Source organism: Acomys minous, assembly GCF_964271855.1.
Source record: "Acomys minous genome assembly, chromosome: 7".
NCBI lineage: Eukaryota > Metazoa > Chordata > Mammalia > Rodentia > Muridae > Acomys > Acomys minous.
The window spans coordinates 80,998,595-81,025,560 of record NC_140488.1 but is presented as its reverse complement, the minus strand read 5'-3'; the positions used below and the strand labels follow the sequence as shown (position 1 = coordinate 81,025,560).

The following is a 26,966-nucleotide window of genomic DNA, read 5'->3' as shown; positions in this document are numbered from 1 at the left end:
TATAAGGCAGCTTCAGTATCCAAAAGAGCACAACACAGTAATTGTGGGATTAAATCTTTTTATGTAAAAGAATGTTAACAACAACCAAAAATCAGTGACATCATTATTTAGTATATATATTTCTCAACTCTCTAAACTTCCTTCTCAACATTGGGGGGGGGTGTGGTTCGAGGCAGGGTTTCTCTGTGGATTATAGGCGTGCACTGCCACACCCAGCAACATTGGGGAATTTAAAAACTATCGAAGCCTGTCCTCCACCCCAGGGCTCTTTTTTTTTTTTCTTCTCCAAAGAAGAAAAGCATTGGAAATCACTGCTTTGAGTATCTAAGCAAAAACATGATTCATGATTTATATCATAATCCTAGCAACTAAGGAAAACTATTACAGCTGGGGCAATGGAATCAGTGGCAGAGTGCTTGTTTATCATGCAAGAGATGTTGTTTCATCGTAGCTTACTAAAACAAAGATCTCAAAAACCACAACCTGGACAGAACTCTGTCAGTTACCATTAGTCATTTGTTGTTCTAGTATGATTTGCCCGTGGTGGGAAGACTGAGATTTTAGGCATAAATAATAAAGACATAGTCTTGTGAGAACGTCTAGGGCTGGATTCCTATCGTTCCATCCAGGAAATGGATAAGAAGGTCTCCCTGGGCTAAGGGGCTGAGCCCTCTATTTCTTTATTTTTTTTTTTAAAGATTTATTTATTATGTATACAATGTTTTGCCAGCATGTACAATTGTAGGCCAGAAGAGCCATGCTCACTGGTCTTCTTCATCCTTCAAATTTCAGATAACAGAATACTAAATAGGAGGACAAATAAAGGGGCGGGTCTTCAGCTTTTACTGATATAACTGTTCTTCACCATGGAGTTACTCACAGGTGAATCATGAAAATGAGACCATTTTCATTTTAATTAGCTTCATGATTATGTGTGCTATAGCAAAGACTGGTTGTAGTTAAGTTTCACTTCAAACTTTCACTGATTGATAAAATGAGACATTATTTTCAAATGCTTAACTTCTGCTAAGATATAGATTTGATCCAATGTAGTATAGCAGTATATAGTATACCACTTTTCATATTTACTTGTAGGCTCTATATTAGAATTAGAGGTTAAAAATTCATCACCAAAATCTGAGAATAAACTTATAGCTACCAATAAGGTAATAAGCTACAATATTGCTTTAAAAATATACCCCTAGGCTATTAAAAGAAATTCCAACTCCATCCCAAGGCATTGGTTTTTAGTTGTTGTTTTTTTTTAAATTTACTTTTATTTTTGTGTGCATTGGTGTTCTGTCTGTCTGTATGTCTGTTTGAGGGTGTTGGATCCTGGAGTTACATACAGACAGTTGTAAGCCGACATGTAGGTGATAGGAATTGAACCTGGGTCCTCTGGAAGATCAGTCAGTGTTCTTAACTGCTGAGCCATCCAGCTCCCCCAAGGCACTGCTCAACTTGGATTCTTCAGTCATCATCTACAGTCGGCTTAATGGTCACTCCTCTTCTTATCTGACCCCAACCAATTAAGCTACAAAATAAAAATAGAAGAAATCATTAGCTTTACCCTCACCTCACTGGCGTCATTACACAATCATGCGACAGTCTTTACCTGTCTACCTTCTAAATTCAGATGTCTTCCCAAAGCAGCTTCTTCATAAAGAAAGCTCACACTATTTTCTTAGATTCTAAAAGCCAGACAGTATGACAAGAAAATCAAACAAAACCTGTTGTGATAAATATACTAGTAAGTTCGGTGTGGTAGTGCACACCTGTAAATTCAAGCATTTGGGAGACAAGAAAAGGAGGAGGTAGTTTATGGCTACATATTAAGTCTGTGGCTAGCTTGGGCAACAGGAAATCCCATCTTAAAAAACAAAAGCGTGAAAGTTGTGGTGGCACCCAGGAAGTAGAGGAAGTAGACCTCTTCTCAAAGAGAACAAACCTCAGTGCTAGAGAGATGACTCAATGGTGAGGAGACACAGAGAGAGGCTTCACTTGACCCTAAACAGCTGGGAGAAGTAAAGAGGTCTACACACTCGCTCTCCACTAACCTTCTTTCTCTCATACATAGAGGGAAAGAACTCTACAGGGTGTTGGAAGAGATTCGGGAATAAAGGGAGGTAGAGTCAGTAAATATGCCAAATAAAATAGTTTAAAAACTAGTGTCAATAGTTTAAGTGCTTTTCACACAACAACGCCACCTACATTCATTCATCTATTTCTTATGTGTATGCATGTGCCAGGGTGCACACGTGGCAGCCAGAGGACAATGTTATGGATGTAAGATGACAATTTTTGGGAGCTTGTTCTATCCTTCCACTATATTGGTCCTATAAATCAAATTTAAGTTATCAGGCAAGGGCCTTAATCTGCTAAGCTACCTCACCAGATTCTGTCATCTCTCCCATTAAAAAAAAAAAAAAAAGATTTATTTATTACAGTGCCCTGTCTACATGCATGCCTGGACACCAGAAGAGGGCAGCATGGTGGTTGTGAGCCACCATGTGGTTGCTGGGAATTGAATTCAGGACTTCTGGAAGAGTAGAGAGTGCTCTTAACTGCTGAGTCATCTCCCTAGCTCCCTTCCCTCATTTTTTTAAAAAAAGATTTATTTATTTATTATGTATACAACATCCTGCCCACCAGAAGAGGGCACCAGATCTTATCATAGATGGCTGTGAGCCACCATGTGGTTGCTGGGAATTGAACTCAGGACCTTCAGAAGAGCTGCCAGTGCTCTTAACCTCTGAGCCATCTCTCCAGTCCCCCGTTCCCCCACTTTTAAAAAAATTAAAAAATTCATGTGCACTGGTATTAGGGTGTCAGATGCTTTGGAAATGGAGTTACAGACAGTTGTGAGCTGCCATGTGGGTGCTGAGAATTAAACCCAGATCCTGAGCCATCCCTCCAGCCCTTCCTCCCCCTCCCTTTTTCTTTTCTTCTCTCTCTCTCTCTCTCTCTCTCTCTCTCTCTCTCTCTCTCTCTCTGTCTGTGTGTCTGTCTATCTGTTTCTGTCTCTCTTTGTCTCTCTCAGAAAGGGTTTTACTGTATAGCCCTGGCTGTCCTGAAACTTACTCTGTAAACCAGGCCGGCCTCGAACACAGATCCATCTGTCTCTGCCTCCTGAGTACTGGGATTAAAGGTGTGTATCACTACAACCCAGCTTCTCTCCTACTGCCTGGCCCCAATTTTGAAACAGGGTTCTTCACTATGTGGCCCTGGTTGGCCTGGAACTTTTTCTGTAGAACAGGCCAGCCATGTGCTCAGAGAGATCCACTTGCCCCTGTAATGCCAGGATTATAGACACATGCCCAATTCGTTTTTCTTTTTTCTACACACACACACACACACACACACACACACACGCACGTACCATGTGCCTGCATGTTAGAGACAGTCATGAGCTGTCCTCTGGAAGAGCATCCATATCAACTGTCAAGCCCCCTCCCTATGGTGCAGACTGGCCTGAGCGGGGTGGCCTTGAACTCCCTGTAATTCTTTGTTTCAATGTTCATTTTCTTGATTATGAGAGAGAATGCCATTGTTTTGTAGAAATATATACTTAACTATTTATCTTTATTTTTTGAGACAGGGTTTTTCTGTATGGCGTTGGCTATCCTAGACTTGCTTTGTAGACCAGCTGGCCTTGAACTCACAGGGATCCACCTGCCTCTGCCTCCCGAGTATTGGGATTAAAGGCACGCGCCACCATGCTCGGCCTTTTTCTTTCTTTTTTTTAATACTTAACTATTTGGATATCAAAAAAGATATAACCTACTGCCCCTCACATAATAACCCTCTCAAACACACACTAAACAAACCACTGTTTTCCATATAGACTACATTCAAAGCAAAGAGAAGCCAACTGAATGAAGTATTTGCACTAATAAAGGAATACAAATCAAGGCTATAAATACAGCTTTCAAAATCATCCAAACAAAAAAGTGAGAGCTAAAGCCACAGTAACTGTTGTGTTCAAGAAGTGCGTCCCTATATATACCAGCAAGAAGTCACGCTCTTTAATAGACAGTGCCAAAAGTGAGCAAACTTACCGCCAGTGTTTCTCAACTCTTCTGCTAAGGGCAATTTTTTCTCCTACTTCTGTGCACACAGGATTAGTCAAAACAATCTTGCCCAAATCAGCCTTGACAGCACTAACTCTTCCTCCTGTTGACAGGGATCCTATGTTGACCATAAGCACTTCATTCTTAGACAGCTTTTGGACCTAGGAAAATAAATTATAAAAGGACAACGAATAAGAAAATGCTTTCTGAAGAGTGTGGTGGCGCACACCTTTAATCCACGAGGCAGAGACAGATTGATCTCTGTGAGTCTGAAGCCAGCCTGGTCTACATATTGAGTTCTAGGAGAGCTGGGGTTACGTTGCGAGACTGTCTCAAAAAAAAAAAAAAAAAAAAAAAAAGTTAAACAATGGGCTGGAGAGATGGCTCAGAGGTTAAGGGCACTGACTGCTCTTCCTGAGGTCCTGAGTTCAATTCCCAGCAACCACATGCTGGCTCACAACCATCTATAATGTGATCTCATGCCCTCTTCTGGCCTGCAGGTGTACATGCAGATAAAGCACTCATAAGCCAAATAAAGCAATAGTTTCTGTTTGGGTGGGGATTTTTTTAAAGCATAAAACTGACTGTCATGGAATTGCTCTTGGTTTTCCCCAAGACCAGGTTTCTCTGTGTAGTCCTGGCTGTCCTCAGAATTCAGAGATCTGCCTAATCCTGGGAGGCAGTGCACCACCACTGTCACCAGTTCTTGATTTTTTTTTTTCTTTTTCAAGACAGGGTTTGTCTGTGTAGCCTTGGCTGTCCTGGGCTCACTCCACAGACGAGGCTGGCCTTGAACTCAGTGATCTGCCTGCCTTTGCCTCCGAAGCGCTGAGATTAAAGGCGTGCGCCATCACGCCCAGCTCCCTTTTTTTTTTTTTAAAAGGAAGCCAACATATTTACAAATTAACTATAAAAGACTGAAACTCAAAACCAAGTCTAGCATTGGTGTTGGTCTCTTTCTGAAACATGAGTAACTAATGAAACATGGGTAGTGACTTCCACACCAGCAAGTGCATGTGCGAGGAGATCACTATTATCTCCAGCACGAAACTCCGCAACAAGATAGCCGGCTATGTCCGCAGCTGATGAAGCGGATTGAGAGTGGTCCTGTGAGAGGTACTGCTCTCAAGTTGCAGGAAGGAGAGAGAGAGAGAGAGAGAGAGAGAGAGAGAGAGAGAGAGAGAGAAGAGAAGAGAAGAGAAGAGGAGGGGAGGGGAGGGGAGGGGAGAGGAGGGGAGAGGAGAGGAGAGGAGGGGAGAGGAGGGGAGAGGAGAGGAGAGGAGGGGAGGGGAGAGGAGAGGAGAGGAGGGGAGAGGAGAGGAGAGGAGAGGAGAGGAGGGGAGAGAAGAGAGAGGAGAGGAGAGGAGAGGAGGGGAGAGGAGAGGAGAGGAGGGGAGAGGAGAGGAGAGGAGGGGAGGGGAGGGGAGGGGAGAGGAGGGGAGGGGAGAGGAGGGGAGGGGAGAGGAGAGGAGAGGAGGGGAGAGGAGAGGAGAGGAGAGGAGGGGAGGGAGAGGAGAGGAGAGGAGGGAGAGGAGAGGAGGGGAGGGGAGGGGAGGGGAGGGGAGGGGAGAGGAGAGGAGAGAGAGAGAAGGGAGGGGAGGGGAGAGGGAGAGGAGAGGAGAGGAGGGGAGGGGAGAGGAGAGGAGAGGAGGGGAGAGGAGGAGGGAGGGGAGGGGAGGGGAGGGGAGAGGAGAGGAGAGGAGGGGAGAGGAGAGGAGGGGAGGGGAGAGGAGAGGAGAGGAGAGGAGGAGGGGAGGGGAGGGGAGGGAGAGGAGAGAGAGGAGGGGAGAGGAGAGGAGAGGAGGGGAGGGAGAGGAGAGGAGGGGAGGGGAGGGGAGAGGAGAGGAGAGGAGGGGAGGGAGAGGAGAGGAGGGGAGAGGAGAGGAGAGGAGAGGAGAGGAGAGACTGGGGGGAGAGGGAGAGGAGGGGAGGGGAGAGGAGGGAGAGGGAGGGGGAGAGGAAGAGGAGAGGAGGGGAGGGGAGAGGAGAGGAGAGGAGAGGAGAGGAGAGGAGAGAGAAGAGGATGGAGGGAGGGAGAGGAGGGGAGGGAGGGAGAGAGGAGAGGAGAGGAGGGGAGGGGAGGGAGAGGAGGGGAGAGGAGGAGGGAGGGGAGAGGAGAGGAGAAGAGGAGGGGAGGGGAGAGGAGAGGGAGAGGAGAGGAGGGAGAGGAGAGGAGAGAAGAGAGGAGAGAAGGAGGGGAGGGGAGGGGAGAGAGAGAGAGAGAGGAGAGGGAGGGAGAGGAGAGGGAGAGGAGGGGGAGGAGAGGAGAGGAGAGAGGAGAGGAGAGAGGGGAGAGGAGAGGAGAGGAGGGAGGGGAGGGGAGAGGAGGGGAGAGGAGGGGAGGGGAGAGGAGAGGAGAGGAGGGGAGGGGAGAGGAGAGGAGAGGAGAGGAGGGAGAGAGAGGAGAGAAGAGAGAGAGAGAGGGAGGGGAGGGGAGAGGAGAGAGGAGAGAGGAGGGGAGGGGAGAGGAGAGGAGAGGAGGGGAGAGGAGAGGAGCAGGAGAGGAGGGGAGGGGAGAGGAGAGGAGGGGAGGGGAGGGGAGAGGAGGGAAGAGGAGAGAGAGAAGAGAGAGAGGAGAGGAGGGGAGGGAAGGGGAGAGGAGAGGGAAAGAGAGGAGGGGAGGGGAGAGGAGAGGAGAGGAGAGGAGAGGAGAGGAGGGGAGGGGAGGGGAGAGATAATTATGCTCCTGAGGTCTCAGCCCTAGACCAGAGGACCATTGAGGTAGATCCTCACACCAAGGAAACACTGAAGTTTCTGGACTTCGGCAGTCTCTCCAACCTGCAGGTCAGTCAGCCTACAGTTGGGATGATTGCAAAACACCATGTGGAGCCATTTAAATCTGTTGTCATATTTTCTTTTCTTTCTTTTTCTTTTTTTTTTTTTTTTGGTTTTTTCGAGACAGGGTCTCTCTGTGTAGCCTTGGCTGTCCTGGCGTAGACCAGGCTGGCCTTGAACTCACAGTGATCTGCCTACCTTTGCCTCCCAAGTGCTGGGATTAAAGGCGTGCGCCACCATACCCGGCTTGTTGTCATATTTTCAATAAACCTGAAAACAAGAAAGAAAGAAAGAAAAAAAGCACACACCTTCGCAGCTTTCTTGTCTCCTTCAGTTCGTACGCCTAGAAGACGTCTGAGCAGGAAATAGGAAATTTCCAGTTCTGTGAATATTTCAGGTAAAGCTCCAACCGCACCAAGCACTTGTCCCACCATTCTGTCAGCTCGGCACAAAGTGGGGTCGATCTTTGTTCCAACTCCTAATATAAAGTAAAGGTATGTAGTCTTAGTTCTTAGCTAAACACCCTTGGAGTGATTTGCCTCAAAGGCTGGTTAGAAACTGACGCCCTTCTACACAGTCTTCCATTTCCATACACGTACAGTCCGCCTAACAAAGAATTTGTTTTGTTTTAATTTTAATTTGTTTTTGGGTTTTCAAGACAGGGTTTTTCTGTGTAGGTAGCCTTGGCTATCCAGGAACTGACTTTGTAGACCAGGCTGGCCTCAAACTCAAGAGATCTGCCTGCCTTTGTCTGAGTGCTGGAATTAAAGCTATGCGCCACCACTGTCTGGAATTTTTTTTTTTTTTTGAGACAGGGTTCCCACATGTAGACCAGGCTGGCCTCCAATTTACAGAGATTTACCTACCTTTGCCTGAGATTAAAGGCTATCACACCTTTCATTTAAATTTTGAGTGAAAATAAATTTTTCTTTTTTTCCTCACAGGGTTTCCCTGTGTAGCCTGGGCTGTCCTGGACTCCCTTTATAGACCAGGCTGGCCTAGAACTCACAGAGATCCACCTGCCTTTGCCTCCCTGAGTGCTGGGATTATATGCATGTGCCACCACATCCAGCTGAAAATAAATTTTTTAAAGTTTTTTTTTCTGTGTTTTGATGCATCTGAGAGCACCATCTGCATGTAGTACTTACATAAGCCAGAAGAGGGCGACAGATGCTTCACACAGAGTTACAGAAGGCTGTGAGCTCCTTAAAGCACTAGAAACTGAACTTGGGTCCTATGGAAGGGCAGCAAGTACTTTTAAACATGTAGCCATCTCTTCAGGCCCTTATTTTTTATTTTTAAGTTATCTGTATCTGTGGTACCAGGAGGGCACTTGTTTCTCCTGGAGCTGGAGTTATAAGGTAGGTGAGAGCCGCTCATAAATTCAGACCTCTGTAAGAGCAGTAGGCATTACTAACCACTGAGCCACATCTCCAGTTTTGGGTCTTTTTATTTATTTATTTTGGTTTTTCGAGACAGGGTTTCTCTGTGTAACCTTGGCTGTCCTGGATTCCCTTTGTAGACCAGGCTGTCCTACAAACTCAGAGCGATCCACTAGCCTCTGCCTCCCGAGTGCTGGGATTAAAGGCATGCACCACCATTCCCGGCTACATCTCCAGTTTTTTTTTTTAAAGATGTATTTATTATTTATACAGTGTTCTGCCTGCACATGCACCTTCCCACCACAAGAAGGCACTGGATCTCATTACAGATGGTTGTGAGCCACCATGTGGTTGCTGGGAATCGAACTCAGGACCTCTGGAAGAGCAGACGGTCCTCTTAACCTCTGAGCCATCTCTCCAGCCCTACATCTCCAGTTTTTATGGCAAACTTTTAATTACATGACAGAAAGGAAAAATGACTTTTGTATATTTTCTTCTTTAGCCCAAAGGTACATTTTGAACTCTCATTCAATTCTGCCTTTTTCTCAGCAATCAAAACAATTTAAGAGATTAGAAAACCCTTAAATCATTTCAGTATTTACTTACCCCCTACCTCAATATTTGTTTGATTTATTTGAGACAGAGTCTTACTTGAGTAAGGTTTTACACCCCCAGTTTGGTTACATTGCCCACCCTGGTGTCAACCCTGTACTAAAGGCAATCCTCCTGCTTCAGACTCCCAAGTATGTGGGACTATAGATACTTCCTACCATGCCTAGGTGGAAGTTGTTTTTTTTTTCTTTTATTCTCTCATCAGTCAGTCTGAGTATAATCTGACATTATTTTTACTAACTTTACATTTGCAAAATATACAAAAAAGCAACCACAACTCCAAAAGTGTGTCACCAAATAGTAATGATAAGCCAGGCATTCTAGGCAAACCTGTAGTCCCAACGACTTGAAGACCATTTGAATAAGGGAATTCAAGGCCAGTTTGGGTAATACAGCAAGACAGTAAAACCAACCAATCAGCCCAAGTCCCCAAGCAAACCATATGTAATCAGTGTTTTGAATGCTAGACCATCAAATGTACTTTGTGCCAGGCACAGTGGCATGGACCTGAAATTCCAGCTATTGGAGATAGTGATGCAGGAAGGTCTTAAGTTCTAGCTCAGCTTGAAGTATAGAGCAAGTGAGCTTAAGGGCAGCCTGGGTATCCTTGTAAAATCCTTCTCAAAAGGAAAAAGAGTGGAGGTGGAGAGATAGCTCAGTGCTTAAGAGCACTGACTACTCTTCCAGAGGACCTGGGTTCAATTTGTAGTACCCACAACAGCTCACCATTTTATATAACTTCAGTCTCAGGGATCCAATGCCTTCTTTTGACCTTTGTGGGCACCAGGAATGCATTTGGTGTGCACAAACATACATACACATAGACTGACTCACATACACAGGGAAAGCACCCATATGTAAAAATAAATAGTAATTTAAAAAGGGGGGATAGGGCTAGAAAGCTGGCTCAGAGTTAAGAGCACTGCCTACTCTTACAAAGGTCTTGGATTCAATTCCCAGCAACCACGTGGTGGCTCACAACCATCTTTAATGAGATCTAGTGCCCTCTTCTGGCCTGCAGGTATACATGCAGGCAAAACACTGTACACATAATAAATAAATCTTAATAAAGAAAGAAAGAAAGAAAGAAAGAAAGAAAGAAAAGAAAAAGGGCTAAGGCTATACCTCAATGGCAGAGTACCTGCCTAGCATGTTCCAGACTTTAGGTCCAAAACAAGAGTACTTCAAAACAAAATAGAAATAATTATTTTTGCTAATAAGTATCCACCAAAACGTAGTAATATAATAATATAATAATACTTTATTATTAACGTGAGTGAGCAAGCACCTTTACCTGCCAGCTCCAAAATATATTCTTTGTGCTAAAAATATTCTAAGACGTACCAATAAGGCCAGGTGTGGTGCTACACATCTGTAAGTCTAGCATTTGGGAAGCTGATCCAGGAGGGTTACCTTGAGTACCAGCCTGGCCAAAAATATCCAAGACCCTGTATCAAAATTAAAACATGATGTGGTGGAGTACACCTTTAATATTAGCACTCGGTAGGCTAGCCAGGGATGTAGAGATACCCTGTCTCAAAAACAAATAAACAAAAATCCCAACAACAACAACAACAACTGAAGGGAGGTAGAGAGATGACTGAGTAGTTAAGAGCAGTTTCACAACCCCTGAAACTCCCCAGTTTGTTTCTCTCTCTCTCTCTCTCTCTCTCTCTCTCTCTCTGATGCCGTCTTTGGCATTCTTGGGCACTGGCACACACATGGTGTATAGACATATATGCAAACAAACTCATACACATAAACATAAATCTGTAAGAACAAAAGAAACCTTATGCTTTAGCTTTGGTATTTCCTATGAAGCACACCATGAACACCCAGAAATTACAAGAGAGGGAAGTCCTTACCAATGAGACCACCTGGAGCAGCATACTGAAGATCATTATGTTCCGCAAAAAGTGACACAATTTTGGAAAAGATTGGTTTACACATGAGTTTTCCTTCACTATCTTTGGAAACAATACCAGGTCTGACTTCTATCTCCTGGCCTACCTGTAAACACATCATTAGTAAAGAGAATTATTGTAGAACAAACATTTATTACTTAGATACCAATGTTCTAACAAAAAAAACCCAAAAAACTGAAAAGGCAATCTTTCCTCTAGTTTCAAGACTACTGCACATTGACTTCTCCCAGTTGTGCACCACCATGCCAGGTTAAAATTACTTAAAAAAAAAAAAAAAAAAGGGGCCCAGCTAGGCAGATCCCTCTGAGGTCGAGGCCGGGCTGGTCTACAAAGTTAGTCCAGGACAGCCAGGGTTAACACAGAGAAGCCCTGTCTCGAAAACAAAACAAACAAACAAAAAAAACCTAAAAGTACGTAAACACACACACAAACACGTTATTTTTTGTTTGTTTGTTTGTTTGTTTGTTTGTTTGAGACATGGTCTCTATGTAGCCCTGGCTATCATATAACTGTGGACTAGGCTAGCCTCAAACTTGGAGATCTGCCTGGCTATGCTTCTGGATTTAAAGGTGTGTGCTACTATGCTCAGCTACTTTTTTGTTGTTGTTGTTAAGATTTATTGATTTAAGCCATGTGTGGTGATGCACGCCTTTAATCTCAGAACAAAGGAGGCAGAGGCAGGAGGATCTCTGAGTTCAAGGCCAGCCTGGTCTACAAAGCGAGTTTGGGGCATATAGAGCCTGCATCCCAGAACAGGGCATCAGATCCCAGTATAGATGGTTGTGAGCCACCATGTGGTTGGTGGGAACTGAACTCAAGACCTCTGGAAGAGCAGACAGTGCTCTTAACCACTGAGAAATCTCTCTAGCCCCCACTTATTTTTTTTAAAGGAAAAAAAAAAGTTTGGCAGTGGTGGCACACACTTTTCATCCCAGTTATTGGGAGGTAGAGGCAGGCGGGTCTCTGAGTTTGAACTAGCCTGGTCTAGAGTGAGCTCCAGGACAGCCAGGGCTACACAGAGAAACCCAACAACAACAACAACAAAAGAAAAAATGGAAGGAAGGGAAAACCTGACAGTTAAAGAGCACTTCTTGGTCTCACAGAAGACCAGAGTTCAGTTGCCAGCATCCACATGGTAGTTCACAACCATCTTTAACTCCAATTCTGGGGGATCCAGCACCCTCTTCTGGCCTCCTTGGATGGACACACATATACACACACACACACACACACACACGCACGCACACACGCACCCCACAGGCATGAAATAAATCTAAAACAAAAAATTTAAATCAGTTCCACTCAACTTTTGCAAATTACCAAATAAGCCTGTTGTCATATAGAATGGTCCATTCACTAGAGAAGTATAAATGTAGAGATCAACCCCTGAAAAGTTCTTACAGCTACCTGCGCACTGTGATACCTGCATGCTACACACATATACATGATAAGCAAACAAATACGCAGTCTAACAAGCAACCCAGTGTACCTTTAACACTCCTTTTAGAATACTACCACCAGCTACACCTCCTTTAAGGTCATCAACTTCACAGCCAGGTTTGTTAACATCAAATGACCTGATAACTAAAAGGAAAAAAAAAAAGAAAACAAATTAAAGCCATTTCTATTTATTTTTAGCTTTAGAAGACACATTCTTTTCCAAAAACAATCTAATGTTATTGCTTTAATGCTTACTGAAATCTTACTTGTAATAGAGTAAAAACAGAAAAAAGCTTAAAAGTTCATTAAGAGAGCGCACGCCTTTAATCCTAGCACTTGGGAGGCAGAGGCAGGTGATTGCTCTGAGTTCGAGGCCAGCCTGGTCTACAAAGTTCCAGGACAGCCAGGGCCACACAGAGAAACCCTGTCTCGACCCCCTGCCCCCCAGGGCAAAAAAAAAATTCATTAAGAGATGGCTTATTAAAGTACTGCAATACTATAAGACTTTCTACCATGGAATGCCATGCAGCTATTTGAAATTAATGCTAAAATTATATGCAATGATCTGGTACAGGTTTCATATACTATTAAAGAAAAAAGTTTTAGCCAGGCGGTGGTGATGCACACCTTTAATCCCAGCACTTTTGAAAAAGAGGCAGGTAGATCTCTGAGTTTGAGGCCAGCCTGGTCTATATAAGGAACGTATCCCAGAACAGCCAGGGCTACACAGAGAATCCCTGTCTTGAAAAATCAAAAAAGTAGTTACAAAAGTAACTCAAAAGGATCCCACTGCCAGAAAGAAAAAAAAGGTTAAACAAACAGCTTACCCTTCATACCTGAATGTTCTGCACCCGTGTAATTCAACTAGCCAAGGAACAAAAACACTTATGTAATGAGGGTCATTATCCTCTATATATCATAACTATTTACAAAGCATTTACAACAAACTAGCTGTCATGACGTAAAGCATACAAGAAGGGACTGGGGATGTACATCAGTGGTACTGTCTTGCCTGGCATGCAAGAGGCCTTAGGCATCTCCAGCATCACCAGAAAAGTCAATCAATCAAGGGTATAAGAGACTGTCTGTGGGTCCATGTAGTGTGCCATGTTACTTATTTTTATTTTCTTGAGAGAGGGTCTCACGTTGTAGGCCTGACTGACTTGAATTTCTTATGCAGGCCATTTTGGCTTTGAATTCAGAGATCCACTTGCCTCTGCCTCCCAAGTACTGGGATGGATTACAGGTGTGCGCCACCATGCTTGGTATTTTATATATATGATTGCTGTATCATATGGCTTCTACAATACAAATTTACTTTTAAAATCATAAGACAATTCTAAGACTTTATATATTCTTAGGCCGCTCAAGAGAAGTTTCCCCAACAATCATGCAAATAGCTCCAAATGAAGACCTGGAAAGAAAAGCCTTTGAAAAGGTCCTACGTCTTTGAGCAGGAACCACAACTCAGTAAAATCAAACCTATTGGCTTTTCAGTAATGGTACAATGACATCACTTATTTCCTCCCCCGCCTCTTTTTGTGAGACAGGGTTTCTCTGTATATCCTTGGCTGTCCTGGACTTACTTTGTAGACCAGGCTGGCCTCGAACTCACAGAGATTCACCTGCCTCTGCCTCCTGAGCACTGGGATTAAAGGCATGTGCCACCACTGCCCAGTTTTATGTTTTGTTTTGTTTTTTTCCGGTTTTTCGAGATACGGTTTCTGTGTAACAGCCCTGGCTGTCCTCACATTCAGAGATTCGCCTGCCTCTGCCTCTTGAGTGCTGGGATTAAAGGTGTGTACCACCACATCCAGCCAATGACATCATCTGTTACATTTCAACATCCTGTAATCCCCTAGAAAATATTATGTCATTCCACGCTGGTTGCATAAAATACCAAATACTAAGCACTCAGGGATCTGTCATTCAGCAATATAATCTCAAGACATTTTTTCAAATATGTTTTATCACCACCTCTGCAGAAATAGAAAACACTAATAAACAGCCTTGAAGGGGAAGCACCCACATGGAAGGAAAGTCCAGTTAAATGTACTCCTATCACTTACCAATGAGACGGGGTTCTGAAGTAAAGTCTCTTGGAGGCACTGGTATTTTCTTCACTATGTACTCACAGACGACTTCAATGTTGTATTTCAGCTGAGCAGAGATCGGGATAATTGGTGCCCCTTCTGCTACTGTTCCTATATAACCAATTTCAGAAAGATCAAAATCCTTGGGTCTTATCAAACTTGGTTTATACAGCTGCTAGATAAAGTAATTAGAGCTAATAAAGGCCTAAACATCACCCAAAAGTGCCAGCCACCTAGTGGAAAGCAGTCTCTCTATCTAGAACTCCTGAAAATGAGTTACTTGTCCTTTAAGGGAAAAACTGCTAAAATTACATCAATGAGTATATTTAACAAAGGCAAATGCTGTGTTTAAAGGAATAAAATACGAACACTCCTAGAAGGAGCACTTTACAAGCTAAAAGATTTCTAACATGTAATTAACCTATCCATAAATGCCAGGAGGAAATTACAGACTCTTTGATGATCAAAGACTGGCTGGCATATATCATTTTTTCTTTATTAATCATATCAAGCAAAGTGGTCAAAGAAATAACCGAAAGTAATTAGATTTTAATAAAAGTGAACTTTTTTTCATGTTAGAACTGAGTTCTCAACAAGAAAAGCTAAAAAGAAAGTACCCAAATGTCAACAGTAACATGCATCACGTCTTCTCTGAAAGTGGAACAAGGCATGGTACTAAAAAAAGCGCCTCTGCAAAGACTGCTTTGTTTTTTTGAGACAGGCTCTCTCTATGCAGTCTTTCCTGGCCTTGAACTCAAAAGGTCTGCCTGCCTGTGCCTCAAAGGTGCTGGGATTAAAGGCATATGTCATGAGGCCTAGCAGAAAAATTGATTTTACACTTTTATTCATTTTACTATCCCTACGAATTTTTTTTCCTGGGAGGCAGTGATAGGAACTCAGTGCCCTGTGTGCACTAGGCAAGCAGTCTACCAGTGAGCTACACTCTGAGCCCTTGGATTTAAAACATTTCATCTGACAGATGGCATTTTCAACACATAACTTCAGTTTTAACTTTGCACATTAACCTAAGAAATATATTATGTCTATAGTCTTAGCCGGACACGGTATCAGGCCAGTAACAAGTAGTGGGTGACGAAAGGACACTTCCTTGGCTTTGGATGATTTACTGTACTACCGTTCAAAGCGAGGCTCTGACTTATTAGCCGCTATGCTTCTTACCTTGTACAAATGCGAGAATCTGCTCATATTGTTCCTTGGCCTGACTTTCTTTTACCAGATCAATTTTATTTTGTAAGATCAAAATATGCTTGAGTTTCATGATTTCTATGGCAGCCAGGTGCTCAGAAGTCTGAGGCTGAGGGCAGGATTCGTTACCAGCTAGTTGACAGGGAACAAAAACATGCATAAGAACAACTAGAACGGTCCAGATCATGTCGTTTCAAAACCAGAAAGCAGATTGTCAGTTGTGAGGAGCTGGAGGGAATGTAGCTGGGCAGCGACTGTCTAACAGGCAAGGCGCTCACTTTTGTGGTGGTGAAATTCTGACCGTGCCTCCCTCACCGAGGCACCTTTAAGTGATAAAATGGTAAACTTTACATTATGCACATAGTCTACTGCCAACTCCGCCTCCGCCTGGGCCTTCCTTCACTGCAGCCTCACACTCCTGGTCCTAAGCAAGGCACTTCTAATGAACAACTTGTCTTCGAGAGCTTTTGCTTAGGCCTCCTAGCTCAATCTAGTCTAGGTGTGTTCTGGTAGACTCCAGCTCTTACGAGGAGGCGTCCAGGCTCTTCCTTGGACAAGGAAGAGCACCGTGAAGACAAGCAACAGTGCACCACGATAGGCAAGTTTTGCTCAGCATGCTAACAGTCACCCTCTCCAGTCTGTACATACGCTTTTAACACACTAATTTTAAATGCAAATAATCTGTGCAAGTGCACCACATTCTTTTCTGGATACTGTAAGACTTCGAAGAGGCATAAACCCCAGGACTGTTTTACTTAGTATTTTGCTGTGATATCGGTTAGAAGGAAATGTCATCCTGCATGACACGTTCCTAATCATGTCTCACTTGGATATTGGACATGGCCTGCAATGGTTGTAGTTCTTCCTCAAATATTCCACTCAGATTAGTTCTCTGTTGGTTTGTCCAAACCAACTCTGATGACTTTACCTATCAAGAGAAGAGCTGCATCCATCACTGCTGCTCCGTTCAGCATTGTAGCCATCAAAATGTCATGGCCAGGACAGTCAACAAAGGAAACATGCCTGACAATTGAGAAATAACAATGAGCCTGAAGGTCAGTCAAAATCATAAGCAACCTATAGATTTCCTAAAGTCTATCACATGGGAACACGTTCTCAGTGTTGTTAAAATGGTTTTAAGACTTGATGCTTAGACCTTGAGTCTGGTGCTTCTGGCTTCCACAGGAACTGGCACCCAGGTGAGCACACTCGGACAAACACATACATATAGTTAAAAATAATAGGGGGCTGGAGAGCTGGCTCAGAGGTTAAGAGCACTGTTTGTTCTTCCAAAGGTCCTGAGTTCAATTCCCAGCAACCATATGGTGACTTCACAACCATCTATAATGAGATCTGGTGCCCCCTTCTGGCAGGCAGGTACACATGCGGGCAGAACATTATAAAAAGAATAAATATTTTTTAAAAAATAAATATTAAAAAAGAGAACGATGACTTTCATTTGAAAAATTACTTGGTCCAACAGGAGTTGTGTATCTGAAGTGAGAAGACAGCACTACTTTAAAAATACAGCACTTAGAGTTACGACTTTTTACTTTTCAGATCTTATTTTAATCTCACAGAAGACAGAAGAGGGCATCGGGTCCCCTGCAGCTGGAGTTACAGGCAGTTGAAAAACAAACAAACAAACAAACAAAAACCCCACCAAAAATGTATGCTCACATTGCCATGATCTAAAATGGGGATCAAGCATCAGCATACTATGGGCCCCAGTTTTGGCCCACCACACGAGCATACTTTTTATGTGCTTACATAACGGAAGAGCACAGAGAAGCACTTGCAACAGGGACACTAAGGCTTACAAAGCAGAAAACAGTTGGCTCTTTACAAAAGAAGTATCTTTATCTCTGACCAGTGCTAGGACGAAACTGAGGTAAGAGGCACCTCAGGCACACATTTTAAGGGGATGCTTAAACAGTCAGAAGAGACCTTGGAATATTGATCAGTGGTAAAGCATTTGCCTGCTAGCATGTCGGGCCTTTGGTGCAAGCCCTAGTGCTAGTGAAAAAAAAAGTAAAATTAATACTTGGATACAGAAAACTAAATTTCAAAATTAATGCCAATTTCCATAATGATCAAACCTCCAACATTCTAAATAGAAAAAAGGCTTCATTCCTTTTTTATCTAATAAACAAAAATAACAGTTTAGCCGGGCGTGGTGGCGCACGCCTTTAATCCCAGCACTCGGGAGGCAGAGGCGGGCAGATCGCTGTGAGTTCGAGAACAGCCTGGTCTACAAAGTGAGTCCAGGACAGCCCAGGCTAACACAGAGAAACCCTGTCTCGAAAAACCAAAAAAAAAAAAGTTTAAATCCAATGAGTTGTTTTCTTCCCATTTCTTTCTTGCTCATGCAATATTTGTCTTAAAAAAAATTTGGGGGGGGGGGGCTAGAGAGATGGCTCAGAGGTTAAGAGCACCAACTACTCTTCCAAAGGTCCTGAGTTCAATTCCCAGCAACCACATGGTGGCTCACAGCCATCTGTAATGAAATATGGGGTCCTCTTCTGGTCAGCAGGTGTACATGCAGGCAGAAGACTATGCATAATAAATAAATAAATAAATCTTAAAAAAATTTTTTTTGAAGATTTATTTTCATTTTCTCTGAATGGTTTTATGTCTAATGCCCTCAAAGGCCAGGAGGAGTGTAGGATCTCTTGGAACAAGAATTACAGATGGGTGCTGGAGAGATGGCTCAGAGGTTAAGAGCACTAACTGCTCTTCCAGAGGTAATGAGTTCGATTCCCAGCAACCACGTGGTGGCTCACAACCATCTATACCGTGATCTGATGCCCTCTTCTGGCCTGCAGGTGTGCATGCAGACAGAGCACTGTATACATAATAAATAAATAAATATTAAAAAAAAAGAGTTACAGATGGTTGTGAGCTATCAACTAGATGCTGGGAATTAAACCTGCCTTCTCCCAGCCAGTACATTTACCAGCTGAGCCTTCTCCCTCTCCCTTATACAAATGTTCAGTTTATAGAACTTTTAACATTTTAAAAATACTTTACCCTTCAATTATTATCATTTTATAAAGTAACACGAAATACCATATTTTTTGGACCATAAGACAGTTTTTAGAGCAGTAAAAGAAAACAAACAAACAAACAAAAAATCTGAACCAAATTAGTACTAGAATATGGTAATATTAAACAGTGTTAACTCAACAAAGTCTTAGAGACTCAAGCACTTTTCTAATTTTCTGGAAACCCCAAAATGTGGCCCTACTGGAGACATTGCAGCTAGAGCTTCCTCATTGCTACACACTTACTGCACTCCCCCTGCTCTACTCCCTGGAGCAGGCTGACTCACGCACACCTGTTTACCCTGCAGGCAGGCCTCCCGCTCAGATCAGCCGGATAGCAGCAGGGGTGGAGACCAGGCTCTGTGTGAGAAGGGACTTTGGTGACACCGCCCAGGCCTCTTCCTGTTCCCTTGGACACACCGAACCCTGCACACCTTCCTGTTGATGTCCGATGGACAGCAATTGGACTATAAGGCGTACCCCAATCCCAGCCCCCCACTTTTTGGGGGAAAATGCGTTTTATGGTCCGAAAAACAATAAAATCATTCAGCAACTAAGTTTACTGTACAGTATTGTAAGTTTTTCAAAAAGCACAGGGTAAACTGGGCGTGGTGGCACACGCCTTTATTCCCACCAGCATGTGGGAGGCAGAGGCAGGCGGACCTCTCTGAGTTCGAGGACAGCCTAGTCTACCAAAGGAGTCCAGGACTACAAGAGAAACCCTGTCTCAAAAAAACAAAAACAAAACAACCCCTGCCAAAACAACAACAACATCAAAAAGCACAATGTACAAAACAGTGATTTAAAAAGCATAAAGTGATTTTAGCACAAACGTTACCTGACTAATTTGAAGTTCCCTTTGGTCCCTGGAATGTCTGTAGGAAACTCATCTGGTGTACTACTTCCACATGATCTGTAACATTCTGGTCTAGGACAACTTGGGTCATCAAGTTTATAAATCTAAAAGTTTCCATGTAAAAGAAAAAGAAAACAACTGGATTCTTACTTATGCACCAGCTAAAATCAAATCGTTTCTAGTTTCTTTGCACACAGCTCACCTTAGCATTAGCATATCCAAGCTTAATGGTAATGTTTCTTTCTAGCTCGTTTTTGAATCTGACGGTATGAACTCCAGAAATAGCCTTTACCACAGTAGACTTCCCATGAGCTACATGACCAATTGTACCTATTGACAAAAGACAACAAAATTAACTTCTGCATGCAAGCACACCAAATATTTTTTCAAGTGGTATTGAGTGGAAAATGAAAACCCCTAGCCATAAACATCAATGTAAAACCAACAGTGATAGGGCTGGTGACATGGCTCAGCCTTAAGACCTGATTTCAATATGCAGAAGTCATAGTGAACAGAGAGAACAACTCCTGAAAGTTGTCCTTACTTCTACACATCTGCGTGCATGGACACACACACACACACACACACACACATAATAATAATAATAATAATAATAATAATAATAATAATAATAATAATAATAATAATAAATTGTTTAAAGTGAATTCAATCCCCTCATATGTTATAAATCTCCTCAGAACCTATTCCCCTATTATAAATCTCAGTTTTAGTAAAATATGTACTTGGGAAGAAGCAGCAGAATTTGAGGTCAGCCTGGACAATATAGGGAGACCTTGTCATAAAACTTGCCGGATATAGTAGTGGATGCCTTTAATCCCAGCACTCAGATCTCACTGAGTTCAAGGCCAGTCTGGTCTATAAAGTGGGTCCAGGACAGCCAGGGCTCTGTTATACAGAGAAATATTGTCTCAAAAAACAAAAATAAGGCTAGGCAGTGATGGCGCACACCTTTAATCCCAGCACTCGTAGGCAGAGGCAGGCGGAACTCTGTGAGTTTGAGGCAAGCCTGGTCTACAAAGAGTTATAGGATGGCCAAGGCTACACAGAGAAACCGTGTCTTGAAAAACCATTAAAAAAAAAAAAAAAAAACCAACCCCCTCCACAAACAATGCCACAAAAAAACAAAACAAAACAAAACAAAAAGCCGGGCATGGTAGCACATGCCTTTAATTCCAGCACTTGGGAGGCAGAGGCAGGTGGATCACTGTGAGTTCAAGACCAGCCTGGTCTACAAAGTGAGTCTAGGACAGCCAAGGCCACACAGAGAAACCCTGTCTCAATAAACAAAAAACAAAATCTCAAAAACAGCAGGACATAATGGTGCACACCTTTAATTTCAGCCAGAGGCAGGCAGAGTTCTCTGAGTTCAAAGCTAACCAGGTCTACAGAGCTGAATTCCAGGACAGCCAGGGCTACACAGAGGAACCATCTTGAAAATCCAAACTAAACCAAAACCCAACTCCCCGAAAAACAAAACAAACAAAAATCCACAAAGAGTTAAACACACAGTTAATATGACAAACTCTGATACAACAAAAAGAAATTGACTCATAATCCTAGGACTCAGAAATCTGAGGCAAGGTGGTTGCCTGAGTTAGAGACCAGCCTGGACTACATAGTGAATACCAAACTAACCACTCTACACAGACTAGCTAGCCAGAATACACAGCAAGCCTGTATCAACACCTCCCCCTAACCCAACAAGAAAAACCAACCACACCATATTTTATACTCAAGCAATATACCTCAAGAGTTCTAAGTGCCAATTAATGGGGGAATGAATTCTACTTAATTATAGCTTATGTTAAAGAAAACTTCTATAAACTGCCCTTGTATGGCAAGAAGAACGCATTCCCCCCTCATACTTCCCTACCGTAGGATTACATACTTTTTAAAAAAAAAGACTTACTTATTTATTATATATCAGTGTTTTGCCTGCATGTATGACCTACAGGCCAACAGAAGAGGGTACCAGATCTCATTATAGATGGTTGTCAGCCACCATGTGGTTGCTGGGAATTGAACTCGGGACCTTTGGAAGAACAGTCAGTGCTCTTAACCTCTGAGCCATCTCTCCAGGCCCCAGGATTACATACTTTTGTATTATTAAACTTTTCTTTCATACATATATCTCAAAAATGTAGCAATGTTTTGTTCACAAGGGTTTCACACCTTTCTTTCTGACATACTGCTCAGGCCAATTCTCAAGTAAATGACATTATTCAATGAATTACACAAAAGGAAAGGTTAAATTTACTTTTAAGTCAAGTTTCTAAGCTATCTTACCAATATTAATTGTAGCTTGTCTGCTGATAACTTCATGTGAAAGTGGTGTTAACTTGGTAACATCCTGCAATGAAATATTTCAAAACATAATCAAAGCCGGGTGGTGGATCTCTGTGACTTTGAGGCCCCCCTGGTCTACAGATTGAGTTCTAGGACAGCTAAGGCTACAGAGAAACCCTGTCTCAAAACCCAAAACCAGCAGGGCGGTGGTGGCCCACGCCTTTAATCCCAGCACTCAGGAGGCAAAGGCAGATGGATCCCTGGAAGTTCGAGGCCAGCCTGGTCTACAAGGCGAATCCAGGACAGTCAAGGCTACAAAGAGAAACCCTGTCTTGAAAAACCAAAAAAAGGGGGGGGGGGAAACGCACCCCCTAAAAACAAAAACCATAATCAATGCAAGTCAGAAAAAATTCTTTGACTTTATACTCCCCAGGCACAACTCTTGCCCTGCAGAAGCAGCTCTCTTGTGCTAAACTGTCTCTTCCCTTAACGTGCTGTTAAGATTGGGAATAGTATGAGGCCCTTCACTGTCCTACAGGACAACTCCACTCACTGACAGGTCTGGAGATGAAAGCCCTCCTCAAGTGTAGTTGTCCGGTTTCCAATCCTTTACAGACTTAACCCTTAATGATTCTTTACAATCTTGGGTATCTCATGCTGACCTCCAACTCGGTATGTAGCCGCCTTTAACTTCTAATCTTCCTATTTCCATCTTCTAAGTGCTAGGACTGCAGGCGGATGGAACTCAGGGCTGCGCGGGTGCTAAGCAGACATTCTACACAGTGAGCCGTAGCCCCACACTCCTTAGTCATATTTATCACTAAAGCCTAACTCCAGGAATTCTAAATCTCACAATCGTTCACCAGTTTGGGGACTAAGCAAGTCAATGGCGAGGGAGCGGACACGCCTTAGATTGCAGAGCGGAGGGTCCAGCTCTAGGGTGTCTCCCTTTATCCCACGATCCTGCTACACAGGTATTGCCTCATCTCCACATCCGATACTACATCCCCCACTCCCGAGCCCATGGAACTTTCCCCCGCAAATCGAGACCTCACCAATGTGGCAAGATCCTGTCGGGAGAGATGTGGCTGCCCCAGAGTAACTCCGACCTCACCACCAGCCATCTTGCTCAGAGAGGAAAAGGAATCAGCTAGGCTGCCGCCTGACATAACATAGGCCCCCCTTGGGCGGAGCGAAGGAACAGCGGCGGGAAGGCGGGCTGAGGCTCACACCTGATAAAAAAGGATGGCAAATGCTGCACTGACCTTACTGCTTGGGCTTCTCACTGTTTTTATTTATACAGGAACTATCCGTAACCTTACTCGAAAACTCGGTGCAGAGTTTTGAAATGTATTTCTTTCGGTCCTTTTAAACTTTTTTTGTGCAGGCAAAAATGAGGGCAGCCCAAAGAAAGGCCCCCTTGAGGGCAGGGTTATTAAAATGATACTGCGTGCTGGACAGAGAAGCCATTTCCGGTTCCTTTTGGTGCTGGCCGGAAGAGTTTCCCGGCATCTGCTTATTTTATCTGGGGTATAAATCAGAATTTGGAAGCATCTCTTTTATTTTACTGCATTAATTTACTTGTTTTACCCATTTCTGTAATCTAATAGGGATCCTCCTCCGCCTTGCTGGGGCTCTGGCTCCAGAGGACGAAACTGCAAACTAAGCTGCCCATCCAAGATCAAGATGCGCGGTTCCTAGCGGGCTCGCACAGAGCGCACCCGCGCGGAGATCTGGGGAAGGGCTCAGGGGCGTAGTGGTGGAGGAAGAAAGTCCCTCCCTTGTTCCTTGGGAGAAGTTTCTAAGGCTGGTGACGTAGTGCTTCCGCGTGAATTTAGCTCTTGTCCTAAGAGCATCCACCACAGCTCCCCGCATCTCCAAAGCTGACCCTAGGAACCCTTCTACCCGTTATTTTTTTTTTCTTTTCTTATTTTTGTTTTTTTGAGACAGGGTTTCTCTGTGTAGCCTTGGCTGTCCTGGACTCCTTTTGTAGACCAGGCTGGCCTTGATCAGCCTGCCTCTGCCTCCTGAGTGCTGGGATTAAAGGTGTGCCACCACGCCTGGCCTCTTACCGCCCCCCCCCGCGGCCCCCCCGCCCCGCCGTTCTTAATCAGGCTAAAAAATGAAATATCTTCCAGATTATCTTATTTTTCATTGTGCATTAAAAAGAAGTGATTTAGCCGGGCGTGGTGGCGCACGCCTTTAATCCCAGCACTCAGGAGGCAGAGGCAGGCAGATTGCTGTGAGTTCGAGGCCAGCCTGGCTTACAAAGCGAGTCCAGGACAGCCAAGGCTACACAGAGAAACCCTGTCTCAGAAAAAAAAAGTGACTTTAATAAGGCATGGTAGTGCATGCCTCACTCAAGGGACGCCTTTAATCCTAGCACTCAAAGGAGACAGGGGCAGGCAGATCTCTGTGAGTTCGAGGATAGCCAGGGCTTGATGCACAGAGAAACCCTGTCAAAAAACAAAAAAGGAAACAAAAAACAACAACAGAGTGATGTATTTTTGTGAAGGCTGGTTTCCATGCAGACAGAATAAATAATAAATACATCTTTAAAAAAAAACTCATAGTCTAGGCGGAAGGTGCTTCCCTGTCATGCTCTAGTTCCAATCTCCAACCACCACTAAAACTAAAATGGTCTTTTTAAAATTCTCTCATTGTTTCTTTTGGTTTGGGTTTGGTTTTGAGGCAGGCAGGCTCTTATATATCCAGGCTGGTGTTGAACTTTCTTTGAAACAGGATGAATTCAAACTTCTGCTCCTCCTGTCTTCACCTCCTCAGGCTTTGATGCTGTGCTTGGTTTGTAGGGTGCTGGTGATTGAACCCAGAACCTCACACATGCTGCTTAAGCACTCTACCAACCGAGCTATACCCCTAGCCCCATCTTGCATTTTTATACAAATTTCTGCTTGAAAACTCACCTCACCTTCCCCTATCATTGTGTGTGTGTGTGTGTGTGTGTCTGTGTGTGTGTGTGTGTGTGTGTGTGCGCGCGCGCGCTAACAGCTATTTGCAACCCCAAATAAATGTAAAGTAAATGAATGTTTAAATTCTCTTATTGCATTTATTCTTTGTGGGTGGAGGGGTGTTCAGATGTGGAGGTCCAAGGCAGCTTGCTGCAATTAGTGGTCTCCTTCCACTATGTGGGTCCTGGGTATTGAACTGAGGTCCAGGCTTGGTAGCAAGCAATTTTACCAGTTGAATCATCATGCTGGCTCCTGAATATGTGTTTTACATCAATTTTTTGGTTCAGCCACTTACCTGAAATAGGAAGTTATGTTTGAATAAGTGCCATAATTTTGTTAAGTAATGGTGGAAACCAAAAAATGATGCACTCTAGTGGAGGAGGTGCTTTGTTTAATTTTATCTTTTGTGGGTTTTTTTCTTGTTTGTTTGTTTTTTGGTTTTTCTTTTTTTTTTTCTTTCTTTTTTTTAATTACGTATACAGTGCTCTGCCTGCATATACACCTGCAGGCCAGAAGAGGGCGCCAGATCTCAGTATAGATGGTTGTGAGCCACCATGTGGTTGCTGGGAATTGAACTCAGGACCTCTGGAAGAGCAGGCAGTGCTCTTAACCTCTGAGCCACCTCTCCAGCCCCCTGTTTTTTGGTTTTTCAAGACAGGGTTTCTCTGTGTAGTCCTGGCTGTCCTGGACTTGCTCTGTAGACCAGGCTGTCTGTTCTCAAACTCACACTGATCCACCTGCCTTTGCCTCCTGAGTGCTGGGGTTAAAGGCATGTGCCACCACCCCAGACTTGTTGGTTTTTGAGACAGGGTCTCACTATATAGGCCATGGCTGGTCTGGAATTCATAGATACCCACCTAACTCTGACTCTCAAGTGCTGGTGTTAAAGGCATGAGCCACCATACCCCCCACACACAACCTTATAGCCTCACTTTTTTATTTTACCTTATATTCAGTTTCCTGTTTTACTTTACATTCTAAACAGCTAAGTCAGTCAATTTTTTAAAAATTGCTTTTTAAGAATTTTTCTTTTTGGACTGGAGAGGTGGCTCAGAGGTTAAGAGCACTGACTGCTCTTCCAAAGGTCCTGAGTTCAAATCCCAGCAACCACATGGTGGCTCACAACCATCTATAATATCATCTGATGCCCTCTTCTAGCCTGCAGATGTACACGCACACAGAGCACTGTATACATAATAAAAAAATAAATAAATATATTTTTAAAAAAGAATTTTTCTTTTTTATTTATAATGTATACAGTCTTCGGCCTGCTTGTACACCTGCACACCAGAAGAAGACACCTGATCTCATTATAGATGGTTGTGAGCCACCATGTGGTTGCTGGGAATTGAACTCAGGACCTTTGGAAAAGCAGCCAGTGCTCTTAACCTCTGAGCCATCTCTCCAGCCCCTTAAAACATATTTTTTTCAGCTGGGTAGTGGTGGCTCACTCATGTAAAATCCCAGCACTTGGGAGGCACAGGCAGGCAGATCTCTGTGAGTTCAAGGCCAGTCTGGTCTAGAAAGGTTACACAGAGAAACACTGTCTCAAAAAACAAAAAACAATCAAACAAACAAAAAGAAGTGATATTTGCCTGTATGTGCTGGGGCTTTCAGCAACCAAAGTACTCAGAATGCCCAGACAGGAACTCAGACAGGCTGGGGTACAATTCGTTGGTGGAGCCTTTGTCCTGGGTTCAAGCCTTAATACCAAAGAAAGAAAAAAGAAAAAGAGAACAGAAAAAGAGAAAGCGAGTCAGGCATCGTAGCCAGAATCTGTACCTACTGCACTTCTGTAAGGTAAGACAAGAGGACCACAAGTTCTAGGCCAGCTGGGGCTACACATAGAAAAACCAGTCTCGAAGAAAATTGTATGTTTTGTTTTTGTTTTTGTTTTTTGTGCAGTGATGGTTGCACCTTTGTGAATATACTAAAACCTAGGTAATTGTGAATTTTAACAGATGTAATGGAAGTTTTGATTTCTTTAAAATTTTAGTTTTTAGCTGGGTACAGTGGCTCACTCCTGTAATCCCAGCACTTGGGAGGCAGAGGCAGGAACTCTTTGAGTTCCGAGGTCAGCCTGGTGTACAAAGTCCAGGCTAACCAAGCCTACACAGAGAAACCTTGTCTGGAAAAAAAACAAAAACAAAAAGGAAAACCACACACACACACACATCCCACACACAAACTTAGTTAAGTTTTGTAAACATGTTTTTGTTTTAATCCCAAGTGTGGGATTTTAGTTTGGCCTTTAGTTTGTCCACAGCTGGTAATTGCCTGGGGCATG

At 43.5% G+C, this 26,966-nt stretch overlaps 1 protein-coding gene and 1 long non-coding RNA gene across 2 annotated transcripts in view; one reads left to right on the top strand and one right to left on the bottom strand.

Moving 5' to 3' along the window:
• The window catches only part of LOC311601691, a 76,698-nt gene extending 58,313 nt beyond the window's left edge, over positions 1 to 18,385 (top strand). The window contains exon 2 of the long non-coding RNA XR_014780627.1: positions 17,782 to 18,385. This is a non-coding gene — a long non-coding RNA (uncharacterized lncRNA). The remainder of the gene's footprint in view (positions 1 to 17,781) is intronic.
• Positions 1,241 to 22,923, bottom strand: EIF2S3 (eukaryotic translation initiation factor 2 subunit gamma). Its single transcript, XM_084789353.1, has 12 exons — positions 22,766 to 22,923; positions 21,711 to 21,774; positions 19,606 to 19,733; positions 19,386 to 19,507; positions 16,432 to 16,526; positions 15,477 to 15,635; positions 14,274 to 14,408; positions 12,254 to 12,348; positions 10,705 to 10,849; positions 7,154 to 7,323; positions 4,059 to 4,231; positions 1,241 to 1,534 (listed from the first exon to the last, which is right to left on the bottom strand). The coding sequence occupies exons 1-12, from the start codon at positions 22,877 to 22,879 to the stop codon at positions 1,471 to 1,473; spliced, it is 1,464 nt and encodes a 487-aa protein (XP_084645479.1). The 5' UTR covers positions 22,880 to 22,923; the 3' UTR covers positions 1,241 to 1,470.
• Positions 22,924 to 26,966: the final 4,043 nt, after the last annotated feature.